Raw genomic sequence first — 19,865 nt, 5'->3', positions numbered from 1 at the left:
AACACCATCACATATTCTCAGCTCATTTATAATCCTGTTGTGAGAGCAGCACCAGGATAAAACTGAATTCTAGTGAAATCTTAAATTTAGAGTCCTGCTCCTTTTGTCCACGAATCTGTGAAGAGTGTTGTAGAAGAATTACCAAGAGTCTGGGATGAGTAAAAGTATATAAGCTTTATTACAGGAGAAGTTTAAAATACAGGCAATACTTGCAAGTTCCAGAGCTGTCTTGTTGACCCCAGAAGCCGACAAGAGGACTCTGCCTTGCTGCATTTTAGGAACCAGTTTTATTCAACCTGATCCAAGCTGAAGGCCAGTCTCTAAACTGATAAAAAGGAGAGGAGAGACTGGAAGGCGTCGCTCTCTTATTGTGTCACCCAAACAGGCTGATATTGTCTAAACAACTGTTCGTATCTAGCAGCTGCCCATCAGTCTCAACTTTTCCCCAGATCACGAGTCTGGAAGAAAAGTGGTCAGCTTGACCTCACACAAAACCCAACAGCACAATAACAACTTCAATGTTCTATATAAGGAAAACACACATTATGAAATGTAATTAGGGGTAATAAATGAATAAATGTATTATATGAATAAAAGAATGATTACACTTGTGACTGTTATATGAGTAACTATGATCGATTACCATATGCATTAAAATTACTTCCACAAGAGTCGGTTTCTAAACGGATGTTTACTGACTGCAGCACCGGGTGTGTTTAAGGTCTGCAGGAGCTGATCAGCTGGTGACTCCAGCTAGAGAAACGGATTTTAGTCATTATGCTGCCCTCTGCTGGAACACAGGGAACACTACAGCTTGGGTTTTATTGTACAAATTGTTTCTATTTAATTTTTATTGTCATAGGCCTGTTCTTTAAATAAAAAGATCACTTTACTGCCTACACAATAAATTTTATTTATTTTCTTACTGTGTCAAATGATTAATACTGTTAACATATTAATATAACAGAGGTGCTTTTAAATAACATTTTTAATTGGGATTAATTGTAAAGTTACTGTTGAATTTGTGGTAATACTGTTTACAGTACAATCACTAATACAAAGAAATAATCCTAATAATTAGCTAGAAAGTAACTGCTGGTCAGGTCAATTATTAGTCAACTGATGACCACTTGAAGTTAGTAATTATCATTTTTATCTAATTTATTTTCTTAAAAATACATTCTGGTTTTTACTGGTTTACATTTATTACCAAAGCTTTGAACAGCTACTTGAACAGATGTAGTATTTTAACAATTATAAAAAAGTTAGTTTGCATGAGAGATCAATTCATTCATCTCTTTAAAAGTCTGTTAACAATAGTTTTTCATTCCTTATTGGTATAATTAAATGTACAAACTATGAATGCAGTTAATTTGCTAAAATAAGAAAAATAAACGGACACAGTTGGTGTTAATAAAATACGTACTAACGAAAATGAAGATAAACAGAAATATATTATAAACACATATAAATCTACGTTTCCAAAAGCAACTAAATAATTACATCAGTTTAAAATGTTCATCACATTTAACTGCAGCACATTTACTACATCCTGAGCTTTCAGTCATTTTGTAATAAAAGATAAAAATGAATTAAAGCCATAAAAACTGAGGCACTTCCTGGTGAGAATTAAAGGCCAGTTGATCTTAGTACTGTGTACTTCCCAGTAATGGAAACAAACACCCAGAGACACATGAAGCATTTGAGCAACCTGCATGTTGAGAGACAAGAACAGCGACTCTACAAAGAAAATCTCTCCTGTGGTGGTTAGAGGGGTCCCTTTGAGGGCTGAATGAAGTCTGTTTTATTTCATTCTGTTTCTAATGACGAGGTCCTCATGAACAGCCTGCCTCATTGCTCCATTTCTCTTAGCGTTAACCCCAGATGTTCACTGAAGAAGGGGTCGACCTCACAGAGGAACTCAACCATCTTTGAACTGGCAGCTTCACCTTTCCTCCTCACGCTGTCGAGGACACGTCGAGCTTTGTGTCTTCTGTGTGGCATCTCTTTAATTTCCTCCACCTCAGAATCAGCCATCACCTTTGTTTCCAGTAGTTTGTCCAGCAGAGTCTGGAGAACAGGTCCTGATACACCTTCGATAAAGGTGCTCCGTATGTTTAACAGCTTCTGGCATGAAGTGAGATCCGTGGTTCCTGCTGTAGACGGTGAAAGACAAACTTCTCTCTCCCAAACACAGGAGGAGCTGCTCTTGTCCGTCAGACTCAGGTTGATTTCTTCGAAGCTGCTTTTTAAAATCACCTTAAATGATGTGAAGAAGCTGTTGTGGATCTCCTCATCAAATTCTGCCTCTGCTGGCTGAACTTTAACCCGACGTTTATGAGAGGTGGACAGAGTGTAAACCTGCTTGGGCTTCAGTTTACAATGTGGGGACTCGTCTATGTACCTCTCAGGTCCATTTAATTTATGCCTGGTGCGCCGAACATCCCGGATTACTATGTTCCTCGGTACCAACAACATACTGAGTGAAGACCTGTCAGGATATTTATCATCTGGGGGCTTGTAGAAGAGCAGAACCAAGGCTTGAACCGGGTCTGGGGGAGAGTCTTCATCCTTGACGTTACCAAAACCAGAAAACCCAGTGATGTTTATGATCACATGAGTTTCTGTTATATCATGAGGCTTGATAAACTCGATGCCCTCATCCTTGATATGAGCGACTGACAAGAAGCGCCCTCCACCCGTGGAGAGGATCTCACAGTGTGGGAGATGAAGCTGACACACAGACTGCTGCAGACATTTGATGTCAAACAGCGGTCCTGCAGGTTTCTTATGGTGTTGGCTGAGTAGCCTCCTGTTCCAGGTAACAATCCTGTAACAAACCTCCCCTTCTCCCTCCATGTGGAACACCAGGCCGGTCACTGTGCACTGGAACAGGCCTGGACTGGAGCCCTGGAACCTGTAGGTCTCATCCTCAAAATCATCAGTGATAAAAGGAGTAAACATCTGGACTTGATCTTTCTCAGGGAAATACTGAACAAACCCCTGGTGAACCAGAGGTGAAAATAAGGCTGGAAATCCAGCTGTTTTCTCCAGGATTTTACATGAATCATCAGAAGTGGACTCTGACTGCACCAACAGTTCACTTCCACCGTGGTTCAGGGTTTCTCCTCCACAGCTTCCTGATCCTAACCTGTTACCTCCTACTGCTTTCAGATTTTGAACACCTGACAGCATTTCTGTGCTTCTGTCTTCCTCCAGCTTTTGTTCTTTCACATAGTGAGATTCTTCTGTAGGACACATGAGTACTTTTGCTGTCTTGTGTCTTCTCTTCAGCTTATGTTTACCCAGAGAACCCATCAGATGTTCTGCACTGGCTGAACTTCTTGCCGTCTCTTTTCTTTCTTTCAGTTCTTGAAGTTTTTCATAAACTTTAGTTACACGAGGCAACAGGAGTTCTAATTTCTTTAGGTGTGTTTTAAGAGGGTCTAATGTTGCTGCGTTTCTAGTGATCTCCACAGATCCAGGTTTTACAGTTAGTTGTTCTCCATCGTAATCGTTACCCAGAGAACCCATCAGAAGTTCTGGTCTCACTGAACTTCCTGCTGTCTTTTCTCTTTCTTCTAGCTTTGGTTTTTCATAATAAACTTCAGCTACACGATGCAACATAGATGCTATTCCCTTTAGTTGTGTTCTAAGACGTTCCAGGTCTGATCTTGTATTTCTAGGTCTCTCTACAATTCCAGGTTTTATGGCTTGTTCTCCATCGTAATCTTTACCCAGAGAACCCATCAGAAGTTCTGGTCTCACTGAACTTCCTGCCGTCTCTTCTTCTTTTAGCTCTTGGTGTTTTTCATCATGATCTTTAGCTACACGAGGCAACAGAACTTCTAATTTCTTTTGTTGTTTTTCAACACTTAGAATGCTTTCATGTAATCTTCTTTGTAGCCTTTCTTGTCTTTCATATAGGATGGACTGGGGACTTCTCCAGGGGCTCCAGCCTTTTGCATCACCATGATGGCGTTCATATGTATGAAGGATGGATGAGTGTCTTTCATCGTAATCTTTATCCACAGAACCCATCAGATATTCTGCTCTCGATGAACTTCCTGCTGTCTTTTCTCTTTCTTCTAGCTTTTGTTTTTCATCATAATTTTCAGCTACAAGACGCAACAGAGATGCTATTCCCTTTAGTTGTGTTCTAAGACATTCCAGGTCTGATCTTGTATTTCTGGGTCTCTCTACAATTCCAGGTTTTATGTTTTGTTGGTCTCCATCGTAATCTTTACCCAGAGAAACCATCAGATGTTCTGCTCTTGCTGAACTTCCTGCCGTCTCTTCTTCTTCTTTTAGCTCTTGATGTTTTTCATCATGATCTGTAGCTACATGAAGCAACAGAACTTCTAACTTCTTTAGTTGTTTTTCAACACTTAGAATGTTTTCATGTAATCTTCCTAGTAGCCATTCTTGTCTATCATATAGGAAGGACTGGGAAATTCTCCTGCCTTCTGCATCGCCATGAAGGCCTATATATTTATGAAGGATGAACGGATGGGATGGAAGGATGAAAGAACCCATCAGATGTTCTGCACTGGCTGAACTTCTTGCTGTAACTTCTCTTTCTTGCATTACTTGCTTTTTGATATAATCTTTATTTGAAAACATACCCCATGGTAGATATTTAGGTGTTTCTTGTCTCATTAAGTCATCCACTAAACTCGTAGCATCTGGTTTCTGTGAAGCTCCAGCAGAAGTTGGACTTTCTGAGCCTGCTTTTATTAGATCATCTATTTCCCCAGAGAGCTCTGTCTTCTTCTCCCCTGAAGTGTCAGTCGATGGTCCATGAACTCCTGCAGGTGAGGAGCAGCTTAATTCTGATTTAGACTCCATCTTGTATATTTTATTTGTCCCATGTGGAAGTGACCCATGTGACCGTTCTGGCTCTGCTGTCTTTCACCACCTAGAAGACAGAATCTAAAATGAAAAGTCAAAAAAAAATTTCCACATTTTGTGTTCAGGGTTTCATCATCAACCAGAACAGGCTAGCTGCTACTGATTTAACTTGCATCTCTTTATGTGTGAGGAGTAAAGCAGCAAAAGCCTGTACATGTGTTTGTATTTATCCAAGTGAGTGTGTGAGAGAGAAAGAGATAAAGAAAATCTGTTTTTGTACTCACTCTGCTTTCTCTTGCACTGATCCTGACCCAGCAAATCCCAGCAAAGAGGACAATTTTCAGGTTTTTCTAAAACCACAAAAAATAAACATGAAATTAAAAAAATTAAACAGCTTTTTATGTAGGAGACATACACGCAGAGGTGAAATAGATAATGTGTGTGTGTGTGTTGCAGAGGTGAATCACGTGGGAGTGGGCATGTATAGGCACGGAAGTGTATAAAGGTGCACACCCACCGGTGATACGGTTGGAAAGAGTCGGGGTTAGGGTAGCCGGTAATTTTTGTTGACCGCACGCCTTTTTGCATATCTTCCACACCACAAGCACTGTTCTATCATCATCTGGAGTTTGTTCGATTCTCTGGGTTTTCATTAATTAATAACTCATCTTGAATACGCTGAAATAGCTCTGTGCAGCACGAAAATAAATCATCTGAAAGCATTCTGGATCTCAGCGTATATCTCTCAGCAACTTTTAAGCGCGTCATCAATCCTACAACCGAAGGACCCAACCTCATACTCTTCGCGGCTAAGGTTTTCGTTTGGTAGCCGCAATATTTGTCAACAAAAAACGGTTTAGGCACCTAATGAAATCATTAAGCCACTCACAAGCACCAAAGAACCAAGTCATCAAGCAAGGATAAGCCCGAGAAGGAGTCACAGCTAAGTGCCACACCCTATCCATTCATCTGGGAACAGGTAGGCCTGCACCTGTTCATGTTTGTGGATGAAGGAATCTGCTTCGATTGGAATGCATTCTGTCAAATGAGGACAATTTAATGAATGGATGTTACGTTGGTTGCATTGGCGCCTTGATGGTGGCGCAATTCTCCGCTTTGATTGTGATGTCGGGACTTTGTGGCATGGATACGTGGCAGATGATGTTGTCTTGAGGTATAATGTGAAAATGTTTGGACCAGAGCTGCTCTGTCATTGGACTAACAAATGCAATGTTGGTGGATGAATTTTGATGCAATATTTGGATGCTTTGAAAAACACGCAATGTTCGTGGATGGATTTTGAATGCGCTTTCGATGAACTTTGACTGTGTTGCTCTACATACAAAAAAGGAAAATCGAATGGAAATTAGTCAAATAAATGTTGCTGAAGGTTTAAATATGGAGAAAAGAGAAATAAAACTGACGGCTAAAGCTGTGGAAAATAAAATTGAACGGCTCCAGCATGAGCGCAAAAGTGCCGTTAATAAAATTAAATGGCTCATTCCGCAAATTAAAGCGCACATGGAATCAAAAGAAAATGTAACTGAAATTCCCTCACACCTGAGCAGCTTGAATGCACTGTGTAAAAATGCTACTGACCTGCACAATGAGCTACAGCCACTACTTCCTGAGGAGGAAGTTAAAAAACAAAATGAGTGGCTTTCCAGCATCATGGATTATAGTGATGCATTCCAAGAGCAAGTGAAAAAATGGATTTTGGAACATCAACATGAATACTCAAATGAATTACCAAGTCAGATAAACATTTCTGAGAAACCAGCAAATGAAATAAATAACGTGCAACATGCTTCTTTGGAAAAGAGTAAAGATTTGCCTGCTGGTGACCCTTCAGTATGTGTTGCTACTGTACAAGACTTTCAGGATGAGCTGCAACCCTGTGACAGCATCTCAAATGCATCCAAGAGATCACGCTCATCTGCTCGCTCAAAAGCTGAAAGAAATCTTGCAATTTTGGCAATAAAACAAAAGGCATTAAAGGAGAAATACGCACTGGATGAAGAGGAATTAAAGTTGCGCAGAAAGCGAGAACAGCTTTTGTTGGAGAATGAGATTGCTGAAGAAATGACAAAATTAAGTGTTATAAAATCACAAAGCAGTGTTGGCAGTAAATTAAAGTCAAAGGTTTCAGATGGGATGAACTCATATTTTGAAAGAACACACTTAAAACAACAACTTAATATCAATGCCATTGAATTTGTTCCATCCTTGCCAGTTGAAGTAAAATCCAAAGTAACTGAAACTACACATCCAGTTGTGAAGCCTAAAGTCACTCAGTTACCTGACATAAAACAGCCCCCAAGTCCTTCTTACATGCTTCAACGTTACCTAATGGCACCTGAAAATCCTGTGACCATACCAACTGATGTATCACAAAATTATAATGTGATGGATATAATGAGGAAACAGAATGAAATAACAACACTCCTGATGCAACAACAAAGTTTCTCAGCACTTCCAAAAAGGGAAATTCCTGTTTTTGATGGTAATCCACTCAAATACCATTCATTTATTAAAGCCTTCGAAAATGGAGTTGAGCAAAAAACTAATAACAACTGTGACAGACTTTATTTTCTTGAACAGTACACCAAAGGCCACGCAAAAGAGCTTGTGAGGAGCTGTCAGCACGTTGAGTCAAACAGAGGATATTTGAAGGCAAAAGCTCTATTGAGAGAGCATTATGGGAATGAGCAAAAGGTTGCATCAGCATATATGGAGAGGGCTCTATCTTGGTCCACTATTAAAACGGAGGATGTGAAGGCCCTTCAAGAGTTCAGCCTCTTTCTACGTGGATGCTGCAATGCAATGGAGGATGTACAGTATTTAAATGATCTGGATACACCCACAAATATGTTGGAGATAATCAAAAAACTGCCCTACAAGCTCAGAGACCGCTGGAGATGCCATGCATGCGACCTGCAGGAAAAATACCACAGAAGAGCAAGTTTTATGGACATTGCAAACTTTGTTGAAAAACAGGTGAAAATATTGACGGATCCTGTATTTGGAAACATCCAGGACACTGTTACATCAACCAAACAAATGAAACACAAGTCTCACCCTCGTTCTAGCATCAGAGGAACCAGCTTTGCTACCACAGTGAACCCTGTGGAAAGAACAGCCCAACCTGTGAACAAGACCAAAGAAATAAGGCTACCAGCTAAAAGGATCTGTCCCTGCTGCTCTGGAGGACACGCATTGGATGTGTGTGCGCGGTTGGAAAAAATGGAACACAAGGAGAAAATTGACTTCCTGAAGGAAAATGGTGCTTGTTTTCGCTGCCTGTGTATAGGACACATCAGCAAAAACTGCCAAAGGAAGATTTACTGCTCCAAGTGTGGCCAAAAACACCCGACTGTGCTCCATAAGGACAGTGTGGCAGTGGCAGAACCAGCTGAGAGGAGTGTCCAGGCAACAGTGCACGGCACCTTAGTTTCCAGTGGGCTTACAGGGGCTGGTGAAATGGAGTGCAAGCTTCCTATCGTGCCGGTCCAAGTAAAAGCGAAGAAAGGAAATAAGATCATACTTGCATACGCCTTTCTGGACCCGGGAAGTACTGCAGTTTTTTGTACAGAGAGCCTGAAGCAGAAGCTCAATTTGTCTGGGAAGAGAGCCAGCATTCTTTTAAGGACAATGGGACAGGAGAAGGTGGTAAATAGTTACATCGTACCAGAACTGGAAGTGGCGGCACTTGAGGATGACATCTTCATTGAGTTACCAAAAGCATATACTCAACTGTCAATGCCAGTCCATGAAGCAAATATACCCACAAATAAGGACCTGAGTAGGTGGCCATACTTAAAGCACCTCAACTTACCGCAGATTGACGCTGGAATTGAGTTGCTGATTGGAACAAATGTACCACGAGCCATGGAACCACATGAAGTCATCCGCAGTGAACAAAATGGACCATACGCTGTAAGGACAGTGCTGGGCTGGACAGTAAACGGACCACTGACAGAGAATGGTGGAGAGGCCAATTACTGTGAGCAGCCAGTTTCTGTGAACCGTGTGTCCATAATCAATTTGGATGAACTGTGGCAACAGCAATTTAAGATGGACTTTCCAGAATCTGCTGTGGAGGAACAAGTGGGCATGTCGAGAGAAGATCTGAGGTTTATGGACATGGTCACAAGGTCAGCCAAACACGTTGATGGTCATTACCAAATCGCCCTGCCATTGAAAAATCCAAATGTCACCATGAGTAACAACAAGAAGGTAGTGGAACAGCGCTTATACCATCTGAAGAGGAAGCTCCAGAGAGATCCAGTGTTGCACATGGAATATAACACCTTTATTAATGGGCTTCTTGGTAAAGGTTATGCAGAAAGAGTTCCTGGTGCAGAGCTAGAAAAGGAGGATAGTAAGGTTTGGTATATACCCCACCATGGTGTCTACCACCCGACAAAGCGAAAACTTAGAGTTGTGTTTGATTGCGGTGCTAATTACCAAGGACAGTCTCTTAATGAAGAGCTATTGCAAGGCCCCGATCTAACCAATTCACTTATTGGAGTTGTGACCAGGTTTAGGAGAGAACCTGTGGTTATCATGGCCGACATAGAGGCCATGTTTCATCAAGTACGAGTGCCCCCAGAAGATGCTGATCTGTTGCGATTCCTCTGGTGGCCACAAGGAGATTTGAACCAAACGCCCTGTGAATATAGGATGAAGGTACATCTTTTCGGAGCTACATCCTCTCCGAGCTGTGCCAACTTTGCCCTCAGAAAATGTGCCGAAGATTTTGGACATGAATACAAGGAGGAGACAGTGGATAAGCTGCAGCACTGTTTCTACGTGGACGACTGTTTGGTGTCAGTTGCAACAGAGGAGGAAGCACTGACCCTCTGTCATGAGCTCATGTCTCTGTGCGCAAAAGGAGGATTCTGTTTGACAAAGTGGCACAGTAACAGATCTGAAGTGCTTAAGTCTGTCCCAGAGCCCCACAGAGCTGGAAGTGTGAAACAATTGGACCTAGAGAGAGAGTTGGAAAAGGTTCACATTGAAAGAGTGCTGGGTGTGGAGTGGTGTATCAAGTCGGATACCTTTAAATTCAAAATTGCATGGAAGAACAGACCACTTACCCGCAGAGGCATCCTCTCTACCGTCAGCTCTATCTTTGACCCTCTGGGTATGCTCAGTCCCCTTGTTCTGACAGCAAAAAGGATCTTGAGAGATTTGTGCAGAAGAGGAGTTGGTTGGGATGACCACTTACCAGAGACTGTCTCCAAAGATTGGCTCAAGTGGATGCAAGGGCTCCACCTACTGGACAACTTTAACCTAGACAGATGTCTAAAACCTCTGGAGTTTGGAGATGTTGTGACTGCGCAATTACACCATTTCTGTGACGCTTGTGAGCAAGGCTATGGCACAGTCACTTACCTGCTGTTACAGAGTGAGCACCTCCAAACTCATAGTGCTTTCATAATGGGAAAAGCCCGTGTCGCCCCACTGAAAACAGTGACAATACCAAGAATGGAACTGATTGCTGCAACAATGGCCAGTCGTATGGATGTCCTGTGGAAGAAAGAGCTACACATGACTCTTCGGGAATCTGTCTTTTGGACTGATAGCGCTTCTGTGCTGAAATACATCAAAAATCAAAGTTCCAGATTTAAGGTGTTTGTTGCCAATCGAGTTACAGAGATACTGAAAACATCTCATCCTACTCAGTGGAGGTACGTGGATACAACTTTAAATCCAGCAGACGCAGCATCCAGAGGGGTCAAAGTGGAAACATTCCTGCAGGACAGATTATGGTTAATGGGACCTCAATTTCTTCACCAACCTGAAACAGAATGGCCTGTGAATTCTGAACCTGCAAGCCGTCTGTCTCAAGACGATCCAGAGGTGAAGAAAAGTGCTGTGGTAAATGCTGTACAAACTGGGGAGGATCCAACTACTCACTTGATCCATCATTACTCCTCCTGGAAACGACTTAAAAGGGCCGTGGCATGGTGGCTGAAATACAAGGAATGGTTGTGGTCCTGTAGTAGGAAGAAGAAAAATCTAACAGCCAATCAAAGTGAAGGAATCATGCAGCATCAGAGCATGATGGAGGAGGAAATGCGCATGTTTAAAGGTACAGCTGTCCTCAGAAGTCTTATAGTGGAGGACATTGACAAAGCCGAGCTTGCTATAATTCAGTTTTGTCAGAGGAGAAAGTTTTCAGAGGAGTTCTTGTGCCTGGAAAGGGGACAGAATGTCAAAAGAGGTAGCCAACTGTACAAGTTGTGTCCGAGGTTGGAGGATGGAGTCTTGCGTGTGGGAGGTCGGTTAAGTAAAGCAGCACTGCCAGTGGAGTCTAAGCATCCTGTCATTCTGTCAAAGGATCTTCATATTTCTACTCTGTTGCTGAGAAATATCCATCAAGATGTAGGACACAGTGGACGCAACCACATGTTGTCCAAGCTCAGGGAGAAATACTGGATGACCGGCGTAAGCACTGCTATTAGGAAAATCTTGTCCAAGTGCACCATCTGCAGAAGACTTAACGCCACTCCGGTTTACCAGCAGATGGCAGACTTACCCACAGATCGACTAAGACCTGACGAACCTCCATTCACTTGTGTAGGAGTAGACTATTTTGGACCCTTTGAGGTGAGGAGCAGGAGGAGTACAGTAAAAAGATATGGTGTCATATTTACCTGTCTTGTATTGAGGGCTATTCACATCGAGGTGGCACCTTCTCTGGATACCGACTCCTTCATAAATGCTCTGAGGCGTTTTATTGCCAGAAGAGGACAGGTCCGCGAGCTTCGCTCCGATAATGGAACTAATTTTGTGGGTGCAGAACGTGAGCTAAAAACAGCTATTGAGCAGTGGAACCAGGCAAAGGTGCATGATGTGTTACTGCAAAAGGGTATAAAGTGGAGGTTCAACCCCCCTGCTGGATCACATCATGGAGGCGCATGGGAGAGGCTGATCAGATCTGTGAGGAAAGTCCTGAATTCCACCCTCAGAGTTCAACGCCTAGATGAGGAGGGACTCTACACGGTCCTCTGTGAAGTTGAAGCCATCATCAACAGCCGGCCCATCACCAAAGCCTCTACGGATCCTAATGACCTTGAAGCACTCACACCAAACCATCTGTTACTGCTTAAAAACCAGCCTTTATTACCACCTGGAGAGTTCCAAGCAACAGACCTGTACGCCCAGAGAAGATGGAGACAAGTTCAGTATATATCTGACCTTTTCTGGAAACGCTGGACAAAGGAATACCTGCCTCTGTTACAGGAACGACAGAGATGGACTGGGGTTCAGAGAAATCTAGTTGCAGGAGATCTAGTTTTGCTCATGGACAGTACAGCGCCTCGTAATTCCTGGATGATTGGGCGTGTGCTGCAAACCTTTCCAGATCGCAAGGGATTTGTTCGGCAGATTCGGATAAAGACTAAGACCAGTTGCTTGGACAGGCCCATATCCAAGGTCTGTTTGTTGTTGGAGGCAGAGGAGGCAGCTTAAGGACTTTGCTGACCTCTACAGAGACTTTGTTTCTTCCAGCCTGGGAATGGATTTTACACCAATTGGTCATAGAGTAGACCAGAAGAAGGAATACTGCATGGACATTTTGCATTTGAAATGTAAAAATGATTTACTGTGTCTCCTATTGTATTTGAAATGTGAATTATTATGTGTAATCCCATAATTCAGGGGCTGGAGTGTAGGAGACATACACGCAGAGGTGAAATAGATAATGTGTGTGTGTGTGTTGCAGAGGTGAATCACGTGGGAGTGGGCATGTATAGGCACGGAAGTGTATAAAGGTGCACACCCACCGGTGATACGGTTGGAAAGAGTCGGGGTTAGGGTAGCCGGTAATTTTTGTTGACCGCACGCCTTTTTGCATATCTTCCACACCACAAGCACTGTTCTATCATCATCTGGAGTTTGTTCGATTCTCTGGGTTTTCATTAATTAATAACTCATCTTGAATACGCTGAAATAGCTCTGTGCAGCACGAAAATAAATCATCTGAAAGCATTCTGGATCTCAGCGTATATCTCTCAGCAACTTTTAAGCGCGTCATCAATCCTACAACCGAAGGACCCAACCTCATACTCTTCGCGGCTAAGGTTTTCGTTTGGTAGCCGCAATATTTTACTTTTTGGGAAGAACTTGGGAAAAATCATTTAGGCCATAGATGCTGTGAATGAACTGCTGTAGGTGTTTATTACTCAGGGGTTGTTACACCTGCACCGGTCACACCCTGTCCTGCCATGCACCACAGCAACCACTCCACAGATTGCTGATTGGACACACTCTTGTCAGCCAGTCACTCGCCATCCTACTGATCATCTGTACCTGTTACCACTCGGCCCTTCCAGCTTTATATCCACCAGTGGACACTCGTTCCTATCTGGACACACTCTCCCTGTTCTCCTTCCAAGCTCTGTGACTCCAGGATGACCACCTTGTTTCATCCAGTCGTACGATCAATCCTCCTGTTATTCTGTGTGTTAATAAAACCTGGTAATCCTTATCCTGTCTCCGGGAGGTCCTTCTGTAACAGGGATGTTCTGGGAACCTCAACTATGCAAAGTGGACAAAGAGACTGAGGAGAAGCTGAAGCAAGAGGATTGAACACCATTAAAATGAAGCGTTTTCCTCTACTATGCAAAGCAAAGTCAGGCTAGAAATGTCAACTAATAATTAGACTTTATAATTAAATGACAGGCTGAGATCAGTTAATCAAATAACCTGATCAGAGATATTAGAGCCATAACCTCTTATACATATTTTAAATATTATTCTATTTGTTAATGTCTTTGCTGTTATTTATATATTATTTTCTGGGCAGACTGAACAGGAGAGGAGGAGGAGGAGCCGTTTTATTTAAAGAATCATTCCAGTGGAAGCAGTTATCTTCTGGAAATTTTACTTCTTTTGAATATGTGGCTCTTCAGCTGAAAGTCTCAGATCAGTCTTTCTAGATATTAATCAGGCACTAAGACACTGTGCAGCATTTCATGATGAGTTTAATGACCTGCTGCTACAATCTGTTTAGACTTTGACTGTGTAATTATTGTAATTATTATACTATCATGAAGCTCGGGTCTTATTCGCTGTTGTTGACAGCTTAACAAACCCTCCTGTGTCAGTAGCCCCTGAACTTTATTCCACCGAGGCTGCAATGAGTTCCCCAAATTACTCACAGAAAAAATCCAAAATAAAAGACAAGTAGTTGGTTTATCAGCAGCAGCAACAGACATACTGTGTCCATTAAAAACCAGTTTAAGCACCATGACACAGTTTAATCTATTAACAGCAAGTATCTGGGGACATCTTATATCAGCTGAACTCCTCCTCTGGCTGCTTGGACATCCTGCCCACAAGTTTCTTCAAAAAGGTCTTAAAGACTCTGGAGCCAGATCTGTTACAGATTGTTAACTTGTCTTTAATTTCCGGCGTCTTCCCAGAACTTTTAAAAACAGCTGTAATCAAACCTCTGCTAAAAAGGGACAACCTAGACAAGACACACATTAGCAACTACAGGCTGATCTCAAATCTTCCTTTTCTAAGTAAGATAATTAAAGAAGATGTTTTTCATCAACTAAACGACTTTTTAACACCAAACAACGTCTACGATGTCTTCCAGTCAGGTTTTAGACAGCACCACAGCACCGAGATGATCTGACCAAAGTCATTAATAACATATGTTTGAATACAGACGATGGAAAAATGTCAGTCTTACTCTTACTGGACCTCAGTGCTGCATTTGATACTTAAACAACTGGAGAGCTGGGTGGCCTCTCTGGCGCTACACTGGTTTAAATCTTATTTAGAGAACAGAAAGTACTTCGTGTCAATAGTAGGGCTGGCCAATTAATCGAATTTTAATCACAATTACGATCTGGGTTTTCAACGATCATAAAAATGAAAGGATCCAATTATTTTTGTCCTTTGCAGTTTCCTCTTGTGCTGCTTTCAGTTGCAAATGGAGAGCCACTCTGCTGCAGACTCCTCCCTCTGCTGCAGACTCCTCCCTCTGCTGCAGACTCCACCCCCTGCTGCAGACTCCTCCCACAGCCCGGTTTTATTCAACTGGAGTTGCAAACACCTCTCAAGCTATGGGATGGACACACAGGAGGCGACATTGGTCCATCATTTTCTATGGGAGGCGGAAATCGCTGCCCTCCTTCAGCCAAGCGACAGGTGACATTCGTTCATGTGAAAGTTGCGCTCGTTCACGTAGACGTGCACACGGGGGCTTGCGATGCACACAAGAAAACAGCTCAATTAACACAGTGAACAACCCGGATTTAAGAAACTCATCAACACTTTGGACAAACGGCATCACTGCCATCTCGTCTCCATGTTAGTGGAGTTTCTCTCCTGCTCTGCGTGGTGAGGGTGGTGTCAAGGACGGGGCTACGATCCAATGATTCACCACCGCTATGGACCTGTGGTCAAGCCGCACCATAGAGCCGTATATGACGCGGATTACTACGTGAAATGTCTCCAGACTCATTTTTTCCAGATCACACCTGGCAGAACATAGCTGCTGGTCTGAGACCAACAAGAGTGGGACCTGGTTGGAAAGAAACTAGTCTGTATTACCAACGACAACCTCCACCCCCCATCTCTCCGTCTCTTATTGTGTTAAATAATCGAGATCTCAATTTCAATCAAAACAATCGTGATAATCATTTTTCTCAAAATCGAGCAGCTTTAGTCGATGAGTAACTTTACATCTGACAAGAATTACATGTGGAGTTCCCCATGTCATGTCCTCGAGCTGCTCGAGTCTAGATCTGGGCAATATATCGAGATTTTCACATATATCGAGACTTTATCAGACGCAACATAAAAGCAGGGAATATCGTTTATATCGAGATGGCTTGTTTAGCACTAAAAGCATCTTTTCTTTTGTATTTTGCACAGCTAAACTTTTCTTATGGTCATTGAAAAGTATTTTTTAATTTATTTTGTTTTTGGAACATTTAATAAAAAGGTGCTTTAATTTCAGTCAGTTGTTTTAATGCACATGTGCTGCTGATCCTTAATAAAAGTTTATTCAGCCCTGTAGGCTGTAAATTAGAACTGTCTCTTTGGTTAGCTGACAAACAATAAATATCATGATATATATCGTATATCGTGATTCAGGTAAAAAAATATTGAGATATAAGATTTGGTTCATATCGTCCAGCCCTACTCGAGTCCTCACTAAGACCAAGAACGTGGACACCATCAGTCCAGCTCTGAGGTCTTTACACTGGCTGCCGGTTCATCAGAGGATAGACTTTAAAGTTCTGCTGCTGGTCTAAAAAGCTCTGAATGGTTTAGGACTAACATACATCAGAGACCTCTTGACCCAGTATGAACCTACCAGAACCCTCAGGTCATCTGGATCCAGGTTCTTATCAGTTCCAGAGTCAGAACCAGACATGGAGAAGCTGCATTCAGCTTCTATGTTCCACATGTCTGGAACAAACTCCCAGAAAGCCTCAGATCAGCTGAAACACTCAGTTTATTTAATCCAGGTTAAAGACCCACCTGTTCTCTGCTGCATGGACTAGTTTTTATTTACAGACCAGAGACCTCATTTCTAAAGATGGCGTAGGAACAAAAACTGCTGTATGTCAAAAATAGTCAACTATTAGGATTTATAAAAATCAAAGTTGACGGGAAAATGATCCTACCTCCACGACAACTCTGACCCAGGCGTACGCACAAAACCTAGAGAAAAGTGAAACAGGGACACCAACGGTACAGAATAAAAACAAGGACATGATGTGAAATGTGAGATATTTGTACACAATCCACTATTACCTTTCACACCACATGTTAGATATTAAAGCTGTTTGCAGAAATAAATAAAAACGCACATTCCATATTAATCCTCCTAAGAGCCACGCTCAGGATATAAAAACAGGATTTCCAGGAGAAAGGGAGATGATGTTAATAAAAAGCTCAACCAGTAAAACATGTTCTGTCATTGTGAAACAAAACTTCATGTTATAAAAACATCCAGATAAATAAGGAGCCAGTCTGCTGCCAGCATGTAGCAGCCAGTGTGGAAAGTAGCTTTGGTCCTTCGTTCCAGCAGAGCGGGACCAGACTGGAGGCTGGAGGTCTAGAAGTGATGCTACGCTAACGAAACACACAAGAGGAGGATTTCCTTTATTTATTCTTACACAATGTTTTTATTGTTGTCCTCATTTCTGTCCACACGCTCTTTATTTCCCACAACTCCTTGTCCACCTGGTTAATAGCAGTGATTGTTTTCCTCTGCCCCGCCCACCCAGCTGGAGCCCCGCCCACCCAGCTGGAGCCCCGCCCACCCAGCTGGAGCACCACCCACCCAGCTGGAGAAAGAAATATTATTTAACACTAAATAAACTGCTACCAATCTCAGATGTATCTGTACATGTTTATTTTATAAATCACCGGTATCATTACTGTAATACAGCAGACGCTTTTCACTTGACTGGGAATCGAACTTCAGCCTCCCACATGGCAGACAGATGCTCTACCGACTGAGATATCCAACTGTGTGTTCTGACTCCTCTAGAAAAGGGGTGGCCAAAGTCGGTCCTCAAGAGCCACAATCCTGCAGGTTTTCCATGCATCCCTGCTCCAACACACCTGACTCAAATGAAATGGATCCAACAGCCTATAAGGATCTGCACAATGACTCATTAGTTTAAGTCAGGTGCGTTGGAGCAGGGATGCATGGAAAACCTGCAGGATTGTGGCTCTTGAGGACCGATCCTGGCCACCCCTGCTCTAGAATATCTGGTGTTCTGATGCTGCGTTGACAGGGTCTGTCACCTGCTGCCACTATTCTGCCTTTCTGACACCAGTAACGCCCACGCCGCGCCCACCAATTAAACATTTCTACGTTTCTCAACGTGGTCCATCAGGATCTCTGTTTCACACCCTGAAAAATTCCACTTCTTTCCTCCTTTTCCTTTCCGAGCCGTCATGGAAACGATGAATATGTATGACAGGCGACCATTTATAGCCAGGGTAGGGCAAGGTGCCCCCTTTAGAGTTTTGAGTTGATTCGGATTTATAAACGAAAACAGGTGTAGGACGTGTGTGTGCACGCTTTGATAAATCTGAACGTGTGCAGCATTTTTTTTTTTAACCTATAGTTTGCTTTGTTACGTACAGTTTTATAAAAAAGGCCCCAGATCTGCATCTGGCTCTTTTAAGCTGTAATCTTAACTTTATTTCTCGCATTTTATATATTTTATTTAAGCTTTTCTCTTTCTGTTTAATTTAATTAATTTGATTTTTTTTATCTTCGTTTGTGATGAGAGCTTCCATCTCATCACTACTGTACATATTTTGAGACGTATTTTCAGCCTAAATATGGTCTTTGTTTTCTTAAAGGAATAACGACAAATAGTGTTAATGTGGATCTATTTCTTTTACTTAATTTTCATGTAGGGGATTTCTACATGCTGCACTGAGCATTCCTACACCTTCCTGTTGTCCTTACTTTGCCAGCCCATGTAAACTTTTCCAGATCCACCAGCATCTCTTTCCCAGCTGAAACAGGCATCTAAAGGGCCGTTTCATATCAACTGTGTCTCCATCTGTCTAGATTCTGTGTAGAATACTAATTTAGTTCCGTTTTGAACATTTGAAGTATTTTAGTAGTTTTAACAGGACCTGGTCTAATAATGTCGGGTCCCCAAAAAACAGTGGAATCGCCCTTTAAACACGTCACGAGCCGAAAGCTCAAGATTATATAATTACATAAAAACAAAGAAAAAGAAAAAATGGACTAAGGAGAAAAAATGAGTTCAGTCAGTAAAACGTGTTGACTTTGTAGAGAGAAACAAGTTTTATTTCCTGTAACAGGATAAAACGTGAATAAAATGTATGACTCAGCCTGAAGTTTCAGAGTCTTTACACGCAAACAGAAAGATTAGTTTGGATTAGACGACAGCAGCAAAACACACAAGCGATGGCAAAAAGAGAAATCTGACGGGAAATTAGCTAGAAAACACTTCCATCTCATGAACATCTTACCTTTTCATCCGAGCGTCGTTTCTGCGGACTGACGTGAACGCGGAAATGAGCGTGAACCACTTCAGTAAAGTTAGAAAGATTCACAGATTCGGTTTTTTCCGGATTAATAACTCATCAACGGAACAACGATCAGCTGTGCAAAAGAAAACAACTCATGAGGTAGACAATAACACGCATTTCCAATATCTATTATAAATAATAAGACAAATAAAACAGTAAACAATTTTACTACAACTGTATAAACTCACTAACACACTCACTATACCCGTTCCACAAACACCCTTCCTTCATGCCTTCCCACTGAGTAACTAGTGGGTGGAGCTGACGCTTGATGAGTAATGTGATCCACCTGTGGGGGGAGTGATTGAATACAACGAGGGGGATTGAGAGGAGATAAATGAGAGGTGAGGGAAGAAGGAAAGAGGCTGGAAACGGGTGCAGAAAACTGGAGAGAAGCTGGTTGATTGTGAACTGGAGCTGGAGAAGTGCACCGTGGCGGGTGGGTGCTGTTCGCAGCTTATAGTGCTGCCGGCAGCGAAGACAGTTGAGCAGGGGAGCTTCGTCATGCTGGCTAGGAGGGGAGGCTGGGTGCCTCCTTTAGACAGCGATAGGGACCGGGGATTAGAGTGTGCCTTGTCTCCCTGCGACATCCTGATAATATGGGGCGCGAAGTGTAAAAACTCAGTATAAAAGTTGCAGCTGACACATTTTCATTATTTATCTCACTTTTCTCACATTTAGCACATTTTCCCTACATTTTCCTACATTTAACATAACTTTTAACCACATGTATAATGGTCAAATAGAACATCTAAATCTAAATTTTAAATCTAAATCTAAATGTTTAAATCTAAATCTAAATATTATGTTATATCTAAATGTTAAATCTTATAACTAAATGTTAAATCTTATATCTAAATGTTAAATGTTAAATCTAAATCTAAATGTTTAACCTAAATGTTTCGAATATATGCTAATTAACCCCGCCCCTTTTAACCTCAACCAATACGCTA

The 19,865-nt window shown here is 42.1% G+C and overlaps 1 protein-coding gene across 3 annotated transcripts; it reads right to left on the bottom strand.

The window, feature by feature from the left end:
* Positions 1-155: 155 nt before the first annotated feature.
* Positions 156-19,105, bottom strand: LOC121629226. Of its 3 annotated transcripts, XM_041968848.1 has the most exons (4): positions 18,853-19,105; positions 16,509-16,545; positions 5,136-5,201; positions 156-4,918 (listed from the first exon to the last, which is right to left on the bottom strand). In XM_041968848.1, the coding sequence occupies exon 4, from the start codon at positions 4,846-4,848 to the stop codon at positions 1,852-1,854; it is 2,997 nt and encodes a 998-aa protein (XP_041824782.1). In that variant the 5' UTR covers positions 4,849-4,918; positions 5,136-5,201; positions 16,509-16,545; positions 18,853-19,105; the 3' UTR covers positions 156-1,851. The 3 variants fall into 3 exon arrangements, with proteins under 3 accessions (XP_041824782.1, XP_041824784.1, XP_041824783.1); XM_041968850.1 differs by lacking the exon at positions 16,509-16,545 and having other exon boundaries at positions 156-4,932; XM_041968849.1 differs by lacking the exon at positions 16,509-16,545.
* Between the last annotated feature and the right edge of the window lie 760 nt (positions 19,106-19,865).

This window comes from Melanotaenia boesemani, chromosome 18, assembly GCF_017639745.1.
Source record: "Melanotaenia boesemani isolate fMelBoe1 chromosome 18, fMelBoe1.pri, whole genome shotgun sequence".
Classification (NCBI taxonomy): Eukaryota; Metazoa; Chordata; class Actinopteri; order Atheriniformes; family Melanotaeniidae; genus Melanotaenia; species Melanotaenia boesemani.
This window is presented reverse-complemented; position numbering and strand designations above follow the sequence as displayed.

Excerpts from the sequence above, each read along its gene's own strand:
- LOC121629226 (XM_041968848.1), bottom strand. The coding sequence starts at position 4,848 with ATGGAGTCTAAATCAGAATTAAGCTGCTCCTCACCTGCAGGAGTTCAT.